General features: G+C 44.1%; 1 protein-coding gene across 3 annotated transcripts in view; it reads left to right on the forward strand.

The window, feature by feature from the left end:
• Nucleotides 1-17,804, forward strand: part of CAMSAP3 (calmodulin regulated spectrin associated protein family member 3) — a 151,195-nt gene that overhangs the window by 64,747 nt on the left and 68,644 nt on the right. The window contains exons 1-2 of one of the 3 annotated variants that reach the window (XM_068274585.1): nucleotides 6,686-6,945; nucleotides 16,995-17,248. In XM_068274585.1, coding sequence (XP_068130686.1) covers nucleotides 17,117-17,248 — 132 coding nt within the window. In that variant the 5' untranslated portion in view covers nucleotides 6,686-6,945; nucleotides 16,995-17,116. Of the gene's footprint in view, nucleotides 1-6,685; nucleotides 6,946-13,157; nucleotides 14,312-16,994; nucleotides 17,249-17,804 lie in introns of those variants that run through there. The other 2 variants (XM_068274584.1, XM_068274583.1) reach the window with 2 other exon arrangements.

Genomic DNA, 17,804 nt, shown 5'->3' on the forward strand with positions numbered 1-17,804 from the left:
TTTTCTCAGTCCATCGTAAATCCTGCCATGGATATGGCCCTTGAGGACTGGAGTCGGACAGCCCTGCCTAACTGAAGGGAATATAGAAGCTGCCATTCATGTTCCCTTATAAAAATTGCCGGTTGGCTGTGTGCCACATGCATTGTGTGGTTTCTGCAAGTCCTGAGGCCTATATACCTGTAGTGAGCAAGCAGCCAGGACGAGAGCAGAGCCAGACCACCTGATCTGCCTACTAGTTCTAAGGTCTGTGGCACAGAGAATTAGAGGCAGAGCTTCAGCACAAGAACCCAGGTCAGTGGTGCCTGTTCAAAGAGAATCTGCAACGTCACCTTCCATAGTCGGTAGGACAATGATGGGAATTGGGGAAATGCCGATGTGTCCCAGCCACGTAGGTAGTGATGGGGAAATACCGACGAAAACAGACGCAAGGGTTCAGTGGTGGCATTAACACTGATCTTCATACTCCGCATTTAATTGGCATCACATTCAGAGGGTGCTGCTTGTAGCATCTTTGGTCAGTTTTACAAGCATTCCACGGCAATCTTCTGTTTTGGTCAATTGCCATGGAAAACAGAAAACCATACTGTACCTCCTCACTAATCTTGTAATAGAGTATGCAGCGAAGTTAATGAGGAATTTTAACCAAGGATTGAACTTTATTCCAATTCCAGTCAGTAGCTGACAAATTAGAACACTTTCTAGAATAGATCATCGGGGGGGGGGGGGGGGGGTCTGTATGGCTGATATTGTGGTGAAACCCCTCCCACAGTGTGATGTCATGTCCATGGTCCTGCCAGTTTGCTGTCTGTCGACCTCATTGCATTGTGGGAAATAACAGATATTTTTTCAACTGCCACAAAGCAACATTTCCCTCTGTGCACAGGACTCTCAGTAACAAACATTCCATACAGATCATCTGGCAGAACTAAAGACGTCACCACCAGTGATACATTTCAGAGTGTAAATCGTGGAGAGGGAAGATTTTACACTGGCTAAATGACCTATAAATTAAAATTGTAAAAAATAAGCAATTGTATTCATTTGTTGTTGTCTCTACAGGTCCTCTTTAACACAGCATCCATTCCAGGTGCTATTGTGAATCCAGCCTAAGTGACCTGACTGTACTTTTTCCCCCAAGATCATTTTATTATTTTCAGATTAAAAAAAAAAAAGCAACATTAACATCCCAAAGGGTAAAGGGCATTATTATCCATGAACCTTGGACAGATCTGGATATCGGTAACACTTCATTATTACACATCTAACATCATATATGGCCTTAAACTCCACCAAGCTTTTTTTTTTTTTATTATTATTTTTTTTACATGTAATTGTCTTACTCCTCCATTTCAGGCTCCCAGGCCCCCCCCCCCCTCTTTTTCACTATCTGTGCTGTGGCAATAAAGGCCCATATTGTACAGTATTATCAAAGCTACGGTGAGACAAAACTAAGGCACACTATAGGATTCGTTCTCCAGACATACTCTGCAACATTATTGCAACCTTACGATTTTAGATTTGAATTTCCCCAGGGAGTCTGCCGCTTCCTCCGCACAGTACCTTGAAGAATACAGAAATCTTCCCATTAGGGGATTTATTTTTTCCCATATTGAAAAGAAAGTCTTGGTCCTCCTCTTTACAGCTTGAAGTGTATCGAGTTTCTATAAAGTGAACAATGATCGGATCCTTATTTAATACCCTGATAATGGTCTGATAGCCATTGGCTGAATATTGCTCTCCTTGCTTATTATCAACATGCTTTTTTATTTATAAAAGTTTAGAGACCAAGCATTTTACACTGGGCAAACACTAAGCCACTCTATTTTCTGTCCAGTGCATCCCTTTAGATGTGTATCTCGGCTACCTAGAGAGAGCTCTTCTGTGTATCAGTATACAGATGTACACATCTAAAGGGATACAGAAAAGCCTTTTTAAATGTCTCCTCCTCCTACTCTGCCATTCTGAACTCTCGCCCTCCAGAGTATCGGATCAAATGGGATGAGAAGCAGGGCTGTCTTGCTCTCCCTATCGGCAGATTCGACCAAGAGACCAATCTCTCTCTCTAATCGAATCTGATTAGAGAGAGATCTGTCAACTGCACATACACCTTGGGCCTGATCAACTTCTTGCTGAAATCAGTCTGGAATTGGCCTTTTGCGCCGCATCCGCCGCCTCGCCACCAGATGCTATCCCCCAATGAAATGATGCATTTTTTCCATTTTTTTTTCTTAATCCTGTTAAAATTCATTTATAAAAAAAAAAATTCTAAGCAAAATGTACCACCCTAAGAAAGCCTAATTAGTCGCAAAAAAAACAAGATATAGATTAATAAATTGTGATAAGTAGTGATAAAGTTATTAGCGAATGAATGGGAGGTGAAAATTGCTCTCATGCATAAGGTGAAAAATCCCAGCGGGCTGAAATGGTTAATCTCTGCATGAGCCATTCTATTTTCTGTCCAGTGCATCCCTTTAGATGTGCATCTCTGCTACCTAGAGAGAGCTCTTCTGTGTATCAGTATACAGATGTAGACATCTAAAGGGATACAGAAAAGCCTTTTTAAATGTCTTCTCCTCCTGCTCTGCCATTCTGAACTCTCGCCCTCCAGAGTATCGGATCAAATGGGGTGAGAAGCAGGGCTGTCTTGCTCTCCCTATCAGCTGTCTTGCTCTCCCTATCAGCAGATTCGACCAAGAGACAAATCTCTCTAATCAAATCTGATTAGAGAGAGATCTGTCATCTGCACATACACCACGGGCTTATTCATCCTGATCAATTTCATGCTCAAACCAGTCTGGAATTAGCCTTGTGCGCCGCATCCGCCTCTTCGCCACCAGATGCTATTCCCTAATGAAAAATGTCCCCCATGCCCAGTGTAAAGTATACATTACCTGTCCATGGCCTGTGCTTGTCTTCTGCTGGCTTCCGGGATTCCTCCACTGCATACACACGGGCCCCACGTAGTTTTCTAGTAAGGGGGCGCGTGTGTGACGTCACTTCAATACTTTACATTGAAGTGCAAATGCTCCCAAAATGCTACATGGCCAGCGATTGCCAATGCAAGTGGATGGGATGGTTTCCACTGGAGCAATTGCAATTAAGGCAGAGTATTTAGGGAAATCACTAGCGATTTTAAAGCGATCCCTAAACGCTTTGGTGGGTTCCAGCTCTTTCTCATTTCTACCCTTTGAGTCCAGGGATGAGCCTGAGTTTTGGAAGCGGGCTCACAGGTCACATGACCTGCATTTTGTGCTTTACACATAAGGTTCTTGCTATTTGTGTCTCCAGGGCCCATATGCAATTCACTTTTTCACCTAAGTTTTTCCCCTTGGTGATATTTTCCCAGCTTTAAAATAAAATGCTTTTTAAACCACCAGCAAGCAAAGAAATGCTCAAAATTTTTACAGTAATTTTTTTTTCACCTACTTTTTGGTACTTTCTCCAGTGCTAAAAGTTTATTTTAATTAAAGATGAAAAATTATCTCCTAGGAGAAAACTCAGGAGAAAAAGTTAATTGCATATGGGTCCAGGTGTGTTTTATGCAACTCGTATGGGTAGAGGGGTAGTACAGTATTTGTGCATAAAATCTTGGAAACTGACCATATTATTTACTAGTAAAAAGGCCCGCCCGTTAAACAAGCGCTAGGTCACAGCCGCTACCCCCTGCAATGCGCACATACGCGTCCCGCTTGCTCGTTCCACACCACTGTCTGAAGTATATGCACACAGGGAGCTGCTTGCTTGGCAGTTGGAAAAGGCTGTTATTTCCCACAATGCAATGAGAACCTCTGTGAACCACACACAGCAAACTGTCAGATCCAGCCCCGTGTCCTAACTGCCCTGGCTGCGCACATGCTCAGTACAAAAAAGCCAGGGACACACAACCATTCAGTTGATGATGCAGGGACACTTGCATTTTATTGTATAGGATAGGATTTTTTTTATTTTTTTTTAAAGAGAAACTCCAACCAAGAATTTAACTTTATCCCAATCAGTAGCTGATACCCCCTTTTACATGAAAAATCTATTGCTTTTCACAAACAGACCATCAGGGGGCGCTGTATGACTGATATTGTGGTGAAATCCCTCCCACAAGAAGCTCTGAGGACTGCGGTACTTTTGACAGTTTGCCACAATGTAACAAGGTTCACAGACAGGAAATGGCTGTTTACAGCTGTCTCCAACAGCCAAAACAGCTAGCAGCAGCTACATAACCTGCCCACAGTAAAAATGTCACCATGTAATAAATGTCAGAATGTAAATCGGGGAGACTAAAGATTTTACAATGAGCAAACACTGACTAAATCATTTATACATAATTATTGTAAAAATGAAGCACTTTTTTTATTACATTATTTTCACTGGAGTTCCTCTTTAAGGTCCGCTTGTTTCATTTATAGCTGGATAAGCAGAAGTGATCTTTCCGTAGAATTCATGAAGCTGCCTGCTGTGCAGAGATGCTCCGCTCCTCAGCTCATCTCATGTTCCATAATAAAATTAATAATGTATTGGGCCGCAGCCTTGTTGTGTCTGTTTCAAGCGATGCCCAGTTCTGGTTTGTTTCCGCAGCTGACTCCTTGTTAATTACAGACCGTTCGCTACCTCCAGTAGGTGTGCCTGTTACTTTAAAGAAAACGCCTTGAGGTCAGGTGCCTGCCAGGATTCTCACACCCGTCGTAAAACTTGACATTCAGCGACAACCTCTGGTGCAAGCCTTGATTATGGGTCATTCACATTGACAACATCTGAAGTATTTATTTTTCCTTTTGCTAGTATCCATTTTGCGTGTATTCGGAATAGTGGCGTTCTGGTATTCGGCGTGGTTCGTCATCGCACATGACAGAGGTTCCGCTTCTTGCGTCTTGGTCTTTTGTTGAGCTTGTTATTGTTCATCAGATGAATTTAGGCATCTCTGATCTGCAAAGTGCAAAATCTTGCCGATTGCTGCTGTTATGGTGGGAGTCGGACTGACCTCTAGGCAGAGAAGCTGGCAATCATTCGCAGTACAAGGCTTTCCCACATGGGGCTGACCACTGATTATCCCCTTCCTCCCACCCCGGCAACCCACCACGACAGAAGGTGGGGATGGCAGCAGCAAGCATCACTGCACCTTTTACGTTCTAAAATATTTCAAAATAACAAAAAAAAAAACACTGCAATTTTTATCATTTATTGCTACTACACAAGTAGTTAACATTATATGGAGGAGAGTAAATTTAACGTTTTAATTCATAGCTGATAAAAATGACAACAGTGCTGATATTAATGTGAGTCGAACGTGCAGTGGGTTAAGGACTAGTCTGTGTGTAACCTCATGTAAACTTAACAACCCTGTGTTTGCAGCTGCATTTTGCAATTCGTTTATTTTTACTAGATTAGCTAGAGAAAAAATGCGTTTTTAAAAGTGTTTGTTTTGTTTTCTTTTAGGCATATTGCAAAAATAAATCTCAATGCACAGCAATATGGCTGCTATCTTCCTGCACCTGTGTACTTTCTAAACCAGCTCAGACACTTGAAAAGAAATAGTAGCAGGACAGACGTTTTATTATCAGGCTAAAGCTTAACACACACCATACAAACTTGGTTGTTTAATCTTACCACTTTCATGTAGTATAAAAGCTTATCCAATTAATCATTCAAGGTATTTTCAATCTGTTGGCCCTTATACTACATAGATTTGGTAAATCTGTACAACCAAGATTGTATGGTGTGTGTTGAGCTTAAGTCAGATTGAAATCTAATCGAGCTAATGGAAACTTGTACCTGTGATTCACATAATAGAACCAGTGTCCTTGTGCTTTGAACGGAGTGTTTGTGTGGAAAAACAGCCCTTAGGGCCTTTTCACACCAAAAATATGCAGAAAAATCGATATCGCTTTCGGCAACTGCATTTGCGATTCTCATTCCAGGAATCAGAATAACATTGCGATTTGTTCCTGGTACAAGCAGTGATGTTGAAATCGTAGTGCTACAGTGTGAATTACCCCCCCCCCCCCCCCCCCAGGAACACCCTACTTTAGCGATTTGCCGATTGGCAGTCGCAGCGCATATGTCCCCCAATTGCCCCATGTATTAACGTGTGTTAAATGTTTTTCCCCAGTTATGAAAGAAAGAAAAACTATTGAAAACTCTGAAAAAATTGCTTGTCTCTACATTACAAAATTGTCAATCTATCACACACCATACAATGTTGCAAAAAAATTTATCAGAAATTTTCGCCACTCTTGATCAAGAAAAATAAAAAAGGAAAATCCAATCTGGATTTTGACTCAAAAAAAAAAAAAAAAAGAAACCTATCGATTTTTCCGTAGAAACAATCATTTTTATTAAATTGCTGTAAAATCTGCAATTTTTGAATCTGGATGATACCATTTGGCTAACTTGGAGATAGTTACTTTTTTATTTATATCCAAGATGGGTAATAAATGGTCTCATCCTGGTTCAGAACTTCTTGCTTTCACTGATGGCTAACACGACACAACACTGTACTGTAAAATCAGATAGTTTTATTGTATGGTGTGTGGCCAACTTAAATCTGCTAGTAAGTTCAATTGCTGTTTATGTGACCCTTTAAAAAAATGTAAAATTCCTCCGTTATCTGTCAGAGATTTTCTGGTGCAGCCAATCATTGGAGAGGAGACCACGTGTCACCGGCTTGCATTGAGGATTGCAGAAGCAGACATCAGACTCAGCAGAGCACTGTGCAGACCCTTCTGCTTTCCGGCAGCATCTCCTCACTAATCAGTTTATCTGAGGAATAATAGCGCTGCTGCATCCAGGAAATGGAGATAGTGATTATCCATCCAGCCTGTGGCCGAAGGAATGCTCTAAATCCTGCGCTGAACTTGAGACGGCTGTGAGGAGAGGGCGGTCTGGGATACACAGGCCGGCGCTGACCTAGTTTGCCCACTTGGTTGCCATGGTGACTGTGGCAGCAGGATGCTGGTGCGAGAAGCCACCTCTGTAATCCGGGGCATGCAGCCACCATGGGAGTCTGGCTCATGAAATGTTAATACCAGTCAGGTGGTGGGGCAGGCAGAGAGCAGTGACCACACGGCGGGGTGACAGGGGGGCAGCTGGGAGATCACATGGCTTAGTGGCCCAAGCACCTTGCTGAATAGGCTGCTCTCATTAGAAGGCCTGGCTGCTTCAGCACATTAAATAATGCACATGGCGATGATCTGATTGTGGTGAGCTGGGATCTGGTTGGTTGCTGTAGGTCAGGTGTGTGCCATGTGTGTGATACCTCTTGTCGCTCTTAACCCATTCAGTAGCGTGTGTGTCTATAGGAAATAAAACTGAATACTCACCTAACTATGCAGGTAGATGGATCACAGAGACGTCCTCTGACAGGCATTTCTCCGATTCCGTTGAAAATTGGTACAAACCTATATCTGTGCTTTACAAGAATTTTTATAATTTAATATTGTATTACTAAAAAAAGTACATTTCTATTTCAATTTGCAGCCAAGTGAGATTTGGCTAAATTGAAGCTGAAATATGACCCCTGCTTTACAGATGAGCTCTAGATCGGGTCTGATAATTGCACTCAGTTATTTCCTGCTGCGCAGGTGCTTGAACGGCTTCACGCTTGTGCAGTAGCTTAAAACTCTTCCACAGAAGTGAAGGAAAACACAGAGAAACCCACCCTGTGTGTATTTAGAGATAACAGCTGATTGCATTGCAGCAGCTCTACAAGCTGTTTTACATGGAAATGTTTTTTCTGTAAAGCATACATGTCAGACTCCATCCCGTTGGTCAAATCTGGTCCTCAGAGCCATTGAATTTGACCCTCAACTTTGCATTATGTTTTGCCCACCCTAGACCACCGGGGAAGCTATATTGGAGGTGAAGCCCTAGAACACCACGAAAGCCATATGGGGAGGTAGGGGGAAAGCACTATGGACTAGGAAACCGTATCGAGAACTGTAGACGCCAGGAAACTGTATGGGGAGGGAGGACCTCTAGACACCAGGGAATTGTATGGGGGGGCGCATTAGACTACTAGGAACTTTATAAGGGTGGAAGGTGGCCAGTAGACATTGAGTTTGACCCACGACTAGGCCCCAGTGTACAATTTCGTCCCACTTAGTATTTGGGTTTGACACCCTGGCGGTAAAGGATATATGTTGTTGTTGTTGTTATCTTTTAGAGCAGTAAGGAAGTCCGTGGTTTAGGTCTGCTTTGTTACTGTGCAGGCGTGGGCTGTACTTGCGCTTGCACAGTGCAGCTGCACTTGTGCATGGACAGGTGCTTGGCTGGGAAGAGGGTCCCAGCAATCCAGAGGCTTCCCTCTGAGGTAAGTATCGTTTCTTTTTAGTTTTGTCACAAGTTTGCTTTGAGAACTAGACCTGTCTGTCCTAATAAGAAATCAGCCCTCTTTAGTGTCATTTTGGATGACAAGCCAGCCCCTTGCTGTGATTAACAGCTTCAGACGAGTTTGCCAGCAGCGACGTACGGCCTGTAAATGTACCGTATATACATTGGAGTGACTGGATGGCCAGTAATGGGGCAGCACCAGGTTTATGCTGACACATAATTTGAAGCGAGCTTTGTGTGTTTTCCCATCTTTCAGTGCAGTGAAAGGGTGAATCAGATTAAAGGGATAATCTGTAGGTGCTTTCTAGGTCACATTTCTCTGGTATTTTACCTCTGCCCAGGATTCCAGAGAGCAGAGACTACAGTCAGCTGCACAGAGCCAAACAAGCTTGCTGATTCGCTGCTCTTCCAGTATACTTCCTGCAATAGACCAGTTTAGTTTTATCAATTGGGAAATACATCTTTCTGCTCAGTGATGGATTAATTAATAGGACCCTAGGCAAGATAGTAGCTTTGCTTCATCTTTTGGCAATCTGAAGTGGGAGACGTGGCAGAGAAATTGGCAGTTGGGCCCCCTGATGTCCACTAGCCCCCAGGCACCTGCCTAGACACCTTGTGGATGATCCTGCTCTGCTTCTGCTGTTAACCTCCTTAGCATTATGCCGGACACTGTGTTGGGCATACCGCTTGCTGGCCTCAGGAGTCCCCCATGCTTAATTTATTTGATCAAATGGCTGCAAAACCTTTAGCTAGCCCTAGGCTAGCTAGTACAGGTGGCCGGCACCCCCCGATTCGCCCGCTTATACATTACCCAGCCTGGCTCCAGCGCAGCCTCCCCGCACAGCTCTATGGGGAGGATCGGGCCTGCACATGAAGTCATTACGTCATGTGCGATCCTCCCCATTGAGAAAAGCGGAGCTGTGCGGGGAGGCTGCGTTGATTGCAGCCAGGCTGGGTAATGTATAAGCGGGGGTGCCGGCCACCTGTACTAGCTAGCCTAGTGCTAGCTAAAGGTTTTGCAGCCATTTAATCAAATACATTTAGCATGGGGGACACAAACTAGCAAAACCTCCAGAGCGGTGTAATGCTCAGGAGGTTATTAAAAATGGTGGCTCTTGTGCAGCTCTGAGTCAATCCCTCTGCTGCTCAATGTTTCCTCAATGTTTCTTCTGACTAGTGGCCTCCTCCTTATGTGCTGTGGAGGCATCAGGGATGGATCTCGGCAAAGGGGATAGAAAAAACATGGAATAATCTGCCAAATAGCTGCACATTTTTGAAATTGCTGTACCAGCAGAAAGGATAATGGACCTTTGGCCCCTATTCAATTAACTTTTTCTCATTAGTCTTCACCTAGGTGGTATTTTCACTCTTTTTATCAATAAAATGCCTTTTAAAGAGGCATGAAATACTTGCCTAAAGAGAGGGAAGGCTCAGGATCCTATTAAGGCTTCCCTCCCTGCTGTGTTGTCGCTGAGCGCAGCCCCCCCGGGAGATTAGCAACTATGCATTGTCGCCAATCCTATCGGGGCAGAGCAGCGTGGCTGCGCAATAGCCAATACAGCCCACCTGTGCATGCGCAGTAAGCTGGAGCTGTGGGCTCCGTGCTACTGCTCATGGGTGGGTCGCCTCTAACGGTTATTTGCGCGGCCCTACTTCAGGCAGAAGAGCTGCCCCGATGGCGATGGGGGGCTTTAGATCAGTGAGGGAAAACCTCAATAGGATCCTGAGGCTTACCTCTCTTAGGCCAGAAACCCACTAGGAGCGATTTTCTGAGCGATTTGAAAACTCTTGCTAATGTAATGCTATGGGTGTGATCCCACTTGAGCGATTTGATTTTATAAAAATCCCCCATAGCAATGCATTAGCAAGAGCTTTTTCAAATCGCCTGCGATTAGAAATCGATCCTAGTGGGTTTCCGGCCTCAAGGTTTGTATCTGACTTTGATCCCAAGCTTCAGCTCTGAATCACTTTAGGCCATCAGCAAGCAAGAAAATACTTATAATAATTTTGACAGTACTTTTTTCACTTACTTTTTTGGTACTTTTTCAATTGCAGAGTGCTAAAAAGTTACTTTACGCAGATGCTGAAAGGTTATCTCCTAGGACAGTGATGGGCAAACTTGGGTCTTCAGCTGTTAAGCAATTACAAGTCCCACAATGCATTGCAGGAGTCTGACAGTCATGATTCATAAAAGCAAATGCATTGTGGGACTTGTAGTGTCTTAACAGCGGGAGAGCCAAGTTTGCCTATCGATGTCCTAGGAGGAAGGAAACTTGGGAGAAAAAGTGAGTTGCATAAGTCTGAAGGCCCGAACACATGCTAGATTGAGAAATCATCACTCGGTTGACATCACTGGACCAAGGCTGTACAGACGCGTAGTTAGCCCGTAGGCTAACGACATGCTCTGTTGCAATGTGAGGGGTAGAGGGCTCAGATCTGACGTCGCAGGGCGAGCGAGTTGATTCGCCTGGCAAATCGCTGGTTGGGGGTAGGGGGTGTCACGGGCTGCTATACACACACAGCATTATCGTTCAGGGCTGATATCTTGCCGGTATCTTTTATCTTGCTGGTATATATTAATTAAATGAAAAGTGCTGATGCTTCAATAAGAGAAAGATCATTAAAAAAATGATTAAGTAGAATTATAATCATAAGAATAATAATCATTTGCAGGCAGTGACAGACAACAGTTTAAATCACTTTATAGCAATGTAATTATTGGCTAAAATCCTCACGTTTTAGTTATTAAAATGATTAGAGGCTGCAGCCATGTGTGAAGAAGCTTCCATATTAGAGGCCGGGTTACAAAGCAGCTTCTCCTTCTGTTTGCAGGCAGTCACCGAGGACTCCACGTGGGTCATACAAGGACAGCACAAACTATATTCCAGTTCACTAGTGGGAAGAAATAATTAAGATGTTCATTTTGGCTTGCATGCAGTTTTATTGCAAATTGTGTGCAACTTGGATTTGAGCCAATCAGAATCTGCAGGAAGTACTGAACTTTGATTGGCCCAATTGCCAGCTGAATTAAATTCACGTGGAACCTGGATTTTTCTTGTTTGCAATATTCACATAAAAAAAATATTATCAACAGGGTTTTTTCTTTTCCACATTACCGGAATGTAGAAAATTGTGTGTTTTCCTCATGTTTCATTCACTGGTTTAGGTTCCACTATAGGTGCCCTTCAATGACCCAATCGTGATTGTACAATCTTATCAAATCTATTTAGTAGAAGGGAAAACTTGTTGAATGTACTTTGCATGGTTACTTTAGGTCAAGGGTGTCAAATTAAAATCCAAAGTGGGCCAAAATTGTACATTGGAACCTATTCATTGTCTAAAGGCCATCTTCCTCCTTTCATAAAGTTCCCTGTTGTCTAGTGGCCCCTTCTCCAATCCCTGTACAGTTCCCTGGTGTCCTAGAGGGCTTCCACCCTCCCCTGTACAGTTTCCTGCTTCCCTAAACACCTAAACAGCTCCGTGGTGTCTAGAGGCCTCCACCCCCCTGTACCGTTCCCTAGTGTTTAGTGCTTTCCCCATACCTTCCCATATGGCTTTCCTGGTATTCTAGGGCACTTAGATACTCGCCTAAGAAGTAGGAAGGCTCTGCATCCTGTAGAGCTTCCTGGTCCTCGGTATGTCTCCTCTTTTCCCCGCTGTCCCCCATTCAAATTTTTATCCCTTTGAGAGTCCCGGGCCCCACAATGCTTCTAATTACTGGTGCATGCATGAGTCTGGACTTGGGCTGAAGACTTATTCGACCTGCAGATTGAACAATTTCACTGTGAGGACAGCGCTGGAATGAGGAGGCTGAAAGAGGATGAGTATCTGTTCCCCCCAACCCCCCCACCCCACTTCAGTGTTGTTTAAAGGCTCGTACACACGCCTGTTAAGGCGTGTACACACGCCTGATCCCTTCAAACGACGGGTCATCAGACCTGCCTGTGGGGCGGCCGTTCTGCCGACAGTTTCCGCGTGTGTACAGTCTGTCGGCAGGCTGATAACGACCCGTCGTTTGAAGAGATCAGGTGTGTGTACGCGCCTTTAAGGATGAACTTCAGCCTAAACAAACATACTGTCATTAAGTTACATTAGTTATATAGATAGGTAATATAATCTCTTACCCACCCTGTTTTAAAAGAACAGGCAAATGTTTGTGATTTCATGGGGGGCAGCCATCTTTTTGGTTGAAAGGAGGTGACTGGGAGCATGAGGCACAGTTCCAACTGTCCTGTGTCCTGATCACCCCTCCCAGCTGCGCGCGCTAGACAGCAAGAACAACATCATCAGAAATCCCATCATGCTTTGCACAGCATCAGGGGAAAACTGCCCAGGCAGTTTTCTTTGATGGGGCGTAGCTTAGCTTCTGTGCAGCTAAAAATGAGGCTTGGGTAAGAAAAACATTCTGATGCTGTGAAACTGATAAAGGAGCAACAAGCCTTTTCAGTGCTGCTGAGTAGATTTACAGTCTGGAGGTTCACTTTAAGAGACTATGGTTCCCGTGCTAGATTTCTACACTGACCTATGTGGTGTCTGCCTAACATAATGTTTTGAAGATTTAAAGGACACCTGAACTGAAAGCAATGTTCAGGCTGACCTTTATTTCCTTTAAAACAATGCAGCATGCTTGTTTCATGTGTGACTCAGACACTACTGATGCCAGAGAGATCAGCAAGGCTGCCAGGCAACTGGTATTGTTTGAAAGGAAAAAATATGGCTGCTTCCGTAACCCTCTCAGTGCAGGTATACTTTAAAAGAGTGGGCAGGGTTATGTGGCACTGCAAAGCTGGGATTCACGGTTAGGGGTCATTGGGGAAGGGAAAGGTCACTGGGGATGGGAGGATAGACTTTGCAGAGCACAGGAACACTTGATGACCTGTTTGTAAGATTGTCACCACTTATACCTGTGAACTTGCAAAGCTGTGACAGGAATGACATTCAGAACGCGTTATTAACATAAACTGTGGTCTGGGGAAGTGCAAAGCATGCTAATGAATAAAATAACTTGTATTTGTATAGTAATTATTCTGTCGTGGGCCGAGCGTGACAGGAAATCTGTCTGAACGTCTCACTTTAAAAGGAGGTTTTAGTCCACTGACAGCATAGCTGTTATTATCTTTGACGAATGTTAACAGACTTGTTTTTCCAGTCAGCCTGCTTTGCTTAGGCCACAGCCTGCGTTTATATTTTCATTCATGTTTAAAGGCCTGATAGTTTCTAGTGCACTCTGGGTAGTGTTTGACTCCCGCCATCCAATCCTTTTCCCTCCTTCCCTCATTAGGGAGGATGTTGAACGCCTCGCTGCAGGTGGGGGTGCCCTGTGCTGAGGGAAATCTGGTGGGAACGATTGATCATGTTATACAAATCCTCCTTTGTGCTGCCGTTGGTTTGGTCTTTTAATGAGGTTTATAAATCAGGTTTTAGATTATCTGCTTTCAGTGGTTCTCGGCTCTGTAATGTAGAGATCTGACAAGATTATAAATTCCTGGTATTTAGCTAGCGCCATGCTGGCCCGCCAGGCTTAATGTGTAGTGTTACTGCTAATGTTGTCATGCACTGACAAATGGGTAACCTGCTAATACTTGGCACTATGGTGTTCAGTTGGGCCAGAGCTACTTAGCAACGAATCCACCCTGGTTTTTTGCCCCTCATTGGATTTCGAGGGTATAGCAAGGCTGCATCTGGGAAGCCTTGCTGTTCTCAAATTACTAGCCTGCCTCTTACTTCTAAGGGGACTGTTTTGTGTAGTCTCCCTCTGTTCCCTGCGTCTCTCCCATGTGACAAAGTTATCTTACAAGTCATCCTGGGGAGTACCCGGGAGTGCCAGGCTGTTCTACCCATTCTGCCCTGCCCTGAGCTCCAGTGAGGAAAGGAAGCAAAGCGCTTGCGGGTGGGCGCGTTCGGCCATCAGGATTGGGCAAGGATAGTCCTTCTGGGATGGACAGCAGCTTCTACCACTATTCTATGAAGAGCTGGCGCCTAATTTGCTCAGGTAAGTATTTTTTTGTGTGTGTGTGCGAACATTGCCCCCCCCCCAGTGTACTGATGGGTACCTTGAGGAGCAGTCCTTACTGTATGTAGCAGATGCGTACTGATGGCATATATGTCAGGTCTTTATATCTGTCTACATAGATTGTTGGCCATTGTTATGAAATGTACAAACGTACAATTCCGGAAGTGTTATTGGCACTGGGGCGCTTGCAGTCAGCCGCGCACGTCTCAGACGCAGCGATTGGGCTAAAGACTCCTGCAAATATTTAGTCATTTGCTGCTATTAATATAAGGACACCTGTAGTATATAGATTATACTGTGTATATTGCAGGCCTTTGTTTATAGTAGCAGGTTTACTTTTGAGATTTGTACAGCGTGAGGGTTACTTTAAGGAAGTGAACCAGAAGTAACTTGAGACAAACCTTCACATCAGACAAATCTGACACTATCCTTATCTTCAGGTAATAGACATACTTTCCAGTGTTTCATTTTTTTTTTTCCTGCACAACTTGAACAGTGCTGGACTAACATCAATATTCTCTGAGCTGGTTGCTGTTGCCCACCAGACATAATTGGCAAAGCTATTCCTCCACATGTTTGGTCTCAATCACAATTCAACTGCCAGTGTGATCCAATTTGATGGCCTTTCAGTCAGGGCCAAATCTACCATAAGGCACTGTAGGCATGTGCCTAAAAACGGGCCTGCTTCCAGTTGCTCTAATAAGTGTTAAAGTACAGGAAATAAGGGTACATGTGCACAGCTTCGGCATGGACACATACCACAATAAGAAAAAAAGTGGATGGGTTTGAACCTCTGTGAGATTTTTCTTCCATTTTTATCGTAGTCCGTTGCAGAAATATTTTTTACTTCCTGTTCTACCTAAAGAGGGACTGTAGTGAAAATGACATAATGAATAAAATTATTATTTTTTTTAAATATTTAGTCAGCGTTTGCACATTGAAATTTTTTTCCTCTACCTGGTGTCACTAGAGGTTACATCTTTAGTTCTGTCCAGTGATCTGAATGGAATGTTCGTTACTGAGAGTTCTATGCACACAGGGAGATACTGCTTGCTTGGGGAAAAAAACAAGTTATTTCCCACAATTGGCCTCAATTCACTAAGATTATCTCCTGTCTTTAATAACTCTTCTAGAGTTGTTACCATGGTGATAAGGCATGTAGTATTCAGGAAACATTTTTACCTCAGGCAAGCCTAAAGTTAACTCTTCTGTCTTTAAGTTAACTCTTCAATCCTTTAAATAACTCCAGAGTTAAAGACAGGCTGTTAATTAACTGCGTGTGAAAATAACTACAGAGGAGGTAAATTAACCACCCTGGCGTTCTGATAAGATCGCCAGGGAGGCTGCGGGAGGGTTTTTTTTTTAATAAAAAAAAAACTATTTCATGCAGCCAACTTAAAGTTGGCTGCATGAAAGCCCACTAGAGGGCGCTCTGGAGGCGTTCTTCCGATCGCCTCCGGCGCCCAGAATAAACAAGGAAGGCCGCAATGAGCGGCCTTCCTTGTTTTGCTTAGATCGTCGCCATAGCGACGAGCGGAGTGACGTCATGGACGTCAGCTGACGTCAGCCGCCTCCGATCCAGCCCTTAGCACTGGCCGGAACTTTTTGTTCCGGCTACGCTGGGCTCAGGCGGCTGGGGGGACCCTCTTTCGCCGCTGCTCGCGGCGGATCGCCGCAGAGCGGTGGCGATCAGGCAGCACACGCGGCTGGCAAAGTGCCGGCTGCGTGTGCTGCTCTTTATTTGAAGAAAATCGGCCCAGCAGGGCCTGAGCGGCAGCCTCCGGCGGTGATGGACGAGCTGAGCTCGTCCATACCGCCAGGCTGGTTAACTACAGAGGAGGTAAATTAACTACAGAGGAGGTAAATTAACTACAGAGGAGGTAACTTAAGGAATGAAGAGTTAAGATAACTCTCTTACTGGTGGAGGTAAGTTTTCTCTTGCCTTATTATCTCCAGCATGATCTTAGTGAATTGAGGCCATTTACATGAGGGTCATAGACTCTGTCAGGACCATGGTCATGACATCACACTGTGGGAGGAGTTTTACCATACACAGACTCCATTGGTGATCTATTAGAGAAAAGGTAAAGATTTCCCATGGGAAGGAGGTATCTAACAATGGATTGAACTTCATCCCAATCAGTAGCAAAGTTCTTGATTGCTCTTAATGCCTTGGAACTACTGTAAACAGGAAGTGGCTACATCTTCCGAACAGCTACACTGCATGACTAGCAAAAAATGTTTATCAAGCTATCCGTGTATTTATTCTACTGTTTTATGTAAAGTGTTGTGTACAAAAAAAAGTGACCTTTAACTTTTGTGTAGCTTTAAAGGAAACCTGCATTGAAAGGCAAATGAAAACTGTATACTATTTCCTTGTGAAGAGGTCAGTTCCTTGGTTGACATGATGATCTTTTGACTTCAGCAGAGTCTCATACCTGGAACAAGCATGCAAAAAGATCCCCTGTTCTGCATACTTGTTCCTGAGGCTATAATTCTGGATGTATTAGACTCAGAGCATCAGCACAACAGTCGGGCAAATAGGGAAGTCCACAGTGGTTTTTCTCATATCAGGTCTTCTTAAAGTGCCCATAACTATCCGGTGAAGATGTAAGATGATTGGTAACTAACCTGGCCTTTGTTTTTTGTGTATCTGTTACAGAGGTCCCGGAGGAGCTGGTCTCCCCCTGCTATACAGACCAGTATGAACAGGAACACGTGAAGCCAGCCGTGATCAGCCTCTTGTTGTCTGCGGATGTTTACTGCAAAGCCTACCGCAAAGCGATGCCCCATGACCACTCCCCTCCTCGAGACAACGCTGCCCTGCTGCTACTTCTGACTCGGAAGGGCTCTCCTCCTGTCCACCAGGGGGAGCCGGTGAAGACCAGTGACCTGAGAGAGAAGCCCATTCGTATGGTAAGTCGTCATGGTGGTAGACGAGGAGGCAGGGGTTGCTTAATGCCATATAAACACATTGGGCATATTCATCAAAACAAAGGCAAAGAGAACTGGAGCAGAAGGGAAGAAGCTGCAGAGAAAGAGCAATCAGAATCTTTCAATTAAAGTGGACCTGAACTCAGAACTCCTTTCTGCTCTAAAAGATACACAACAGCATAATAACCTTTAAACAAAAACACATTTCTTTGTTACAACTGATACAATTTCTAAAATCTGCACTGTTTCTACTTCCTGATTCATGGAAGCATATTGTTTACAGTCTGTACTTTCAAATGGGCTTATCTGCCATAGGCAGTCATGTGACACAGGGGGGGAGATCAAATTGCAACTAGTGATTAGACACACATGAGGGGGAATTAGACAGCCTAAACTCTTTAAATACATACAGAGTGTGTTTCTGTTACATGTTCCTTGTCCTGTGCAAGAGTTCAGGTCCACTGGATCATGACTGTTTGCTCTGGGGAAGGGCTTTACTTCCTCCCCAAGCAGAGATAGGAATGTTCTGTTTAGTTCA

Source organism: Hyperolius riggenbachi, chromosome 3 (genome assembly GCF_040937935.1).
Source record: "Hyperolius riggenbachi isolate aHypRig1 chromosome 3, aHypRig1.pri, whole genome shotgun sequence".
In the NCBI taxonomy this organism is placed as follows: Eukaryota; Metazoa; Chordata; class Amphibia; order Anura; family Hyperoliidae; genus Hyperolius; species Hyperolius riggenbachi.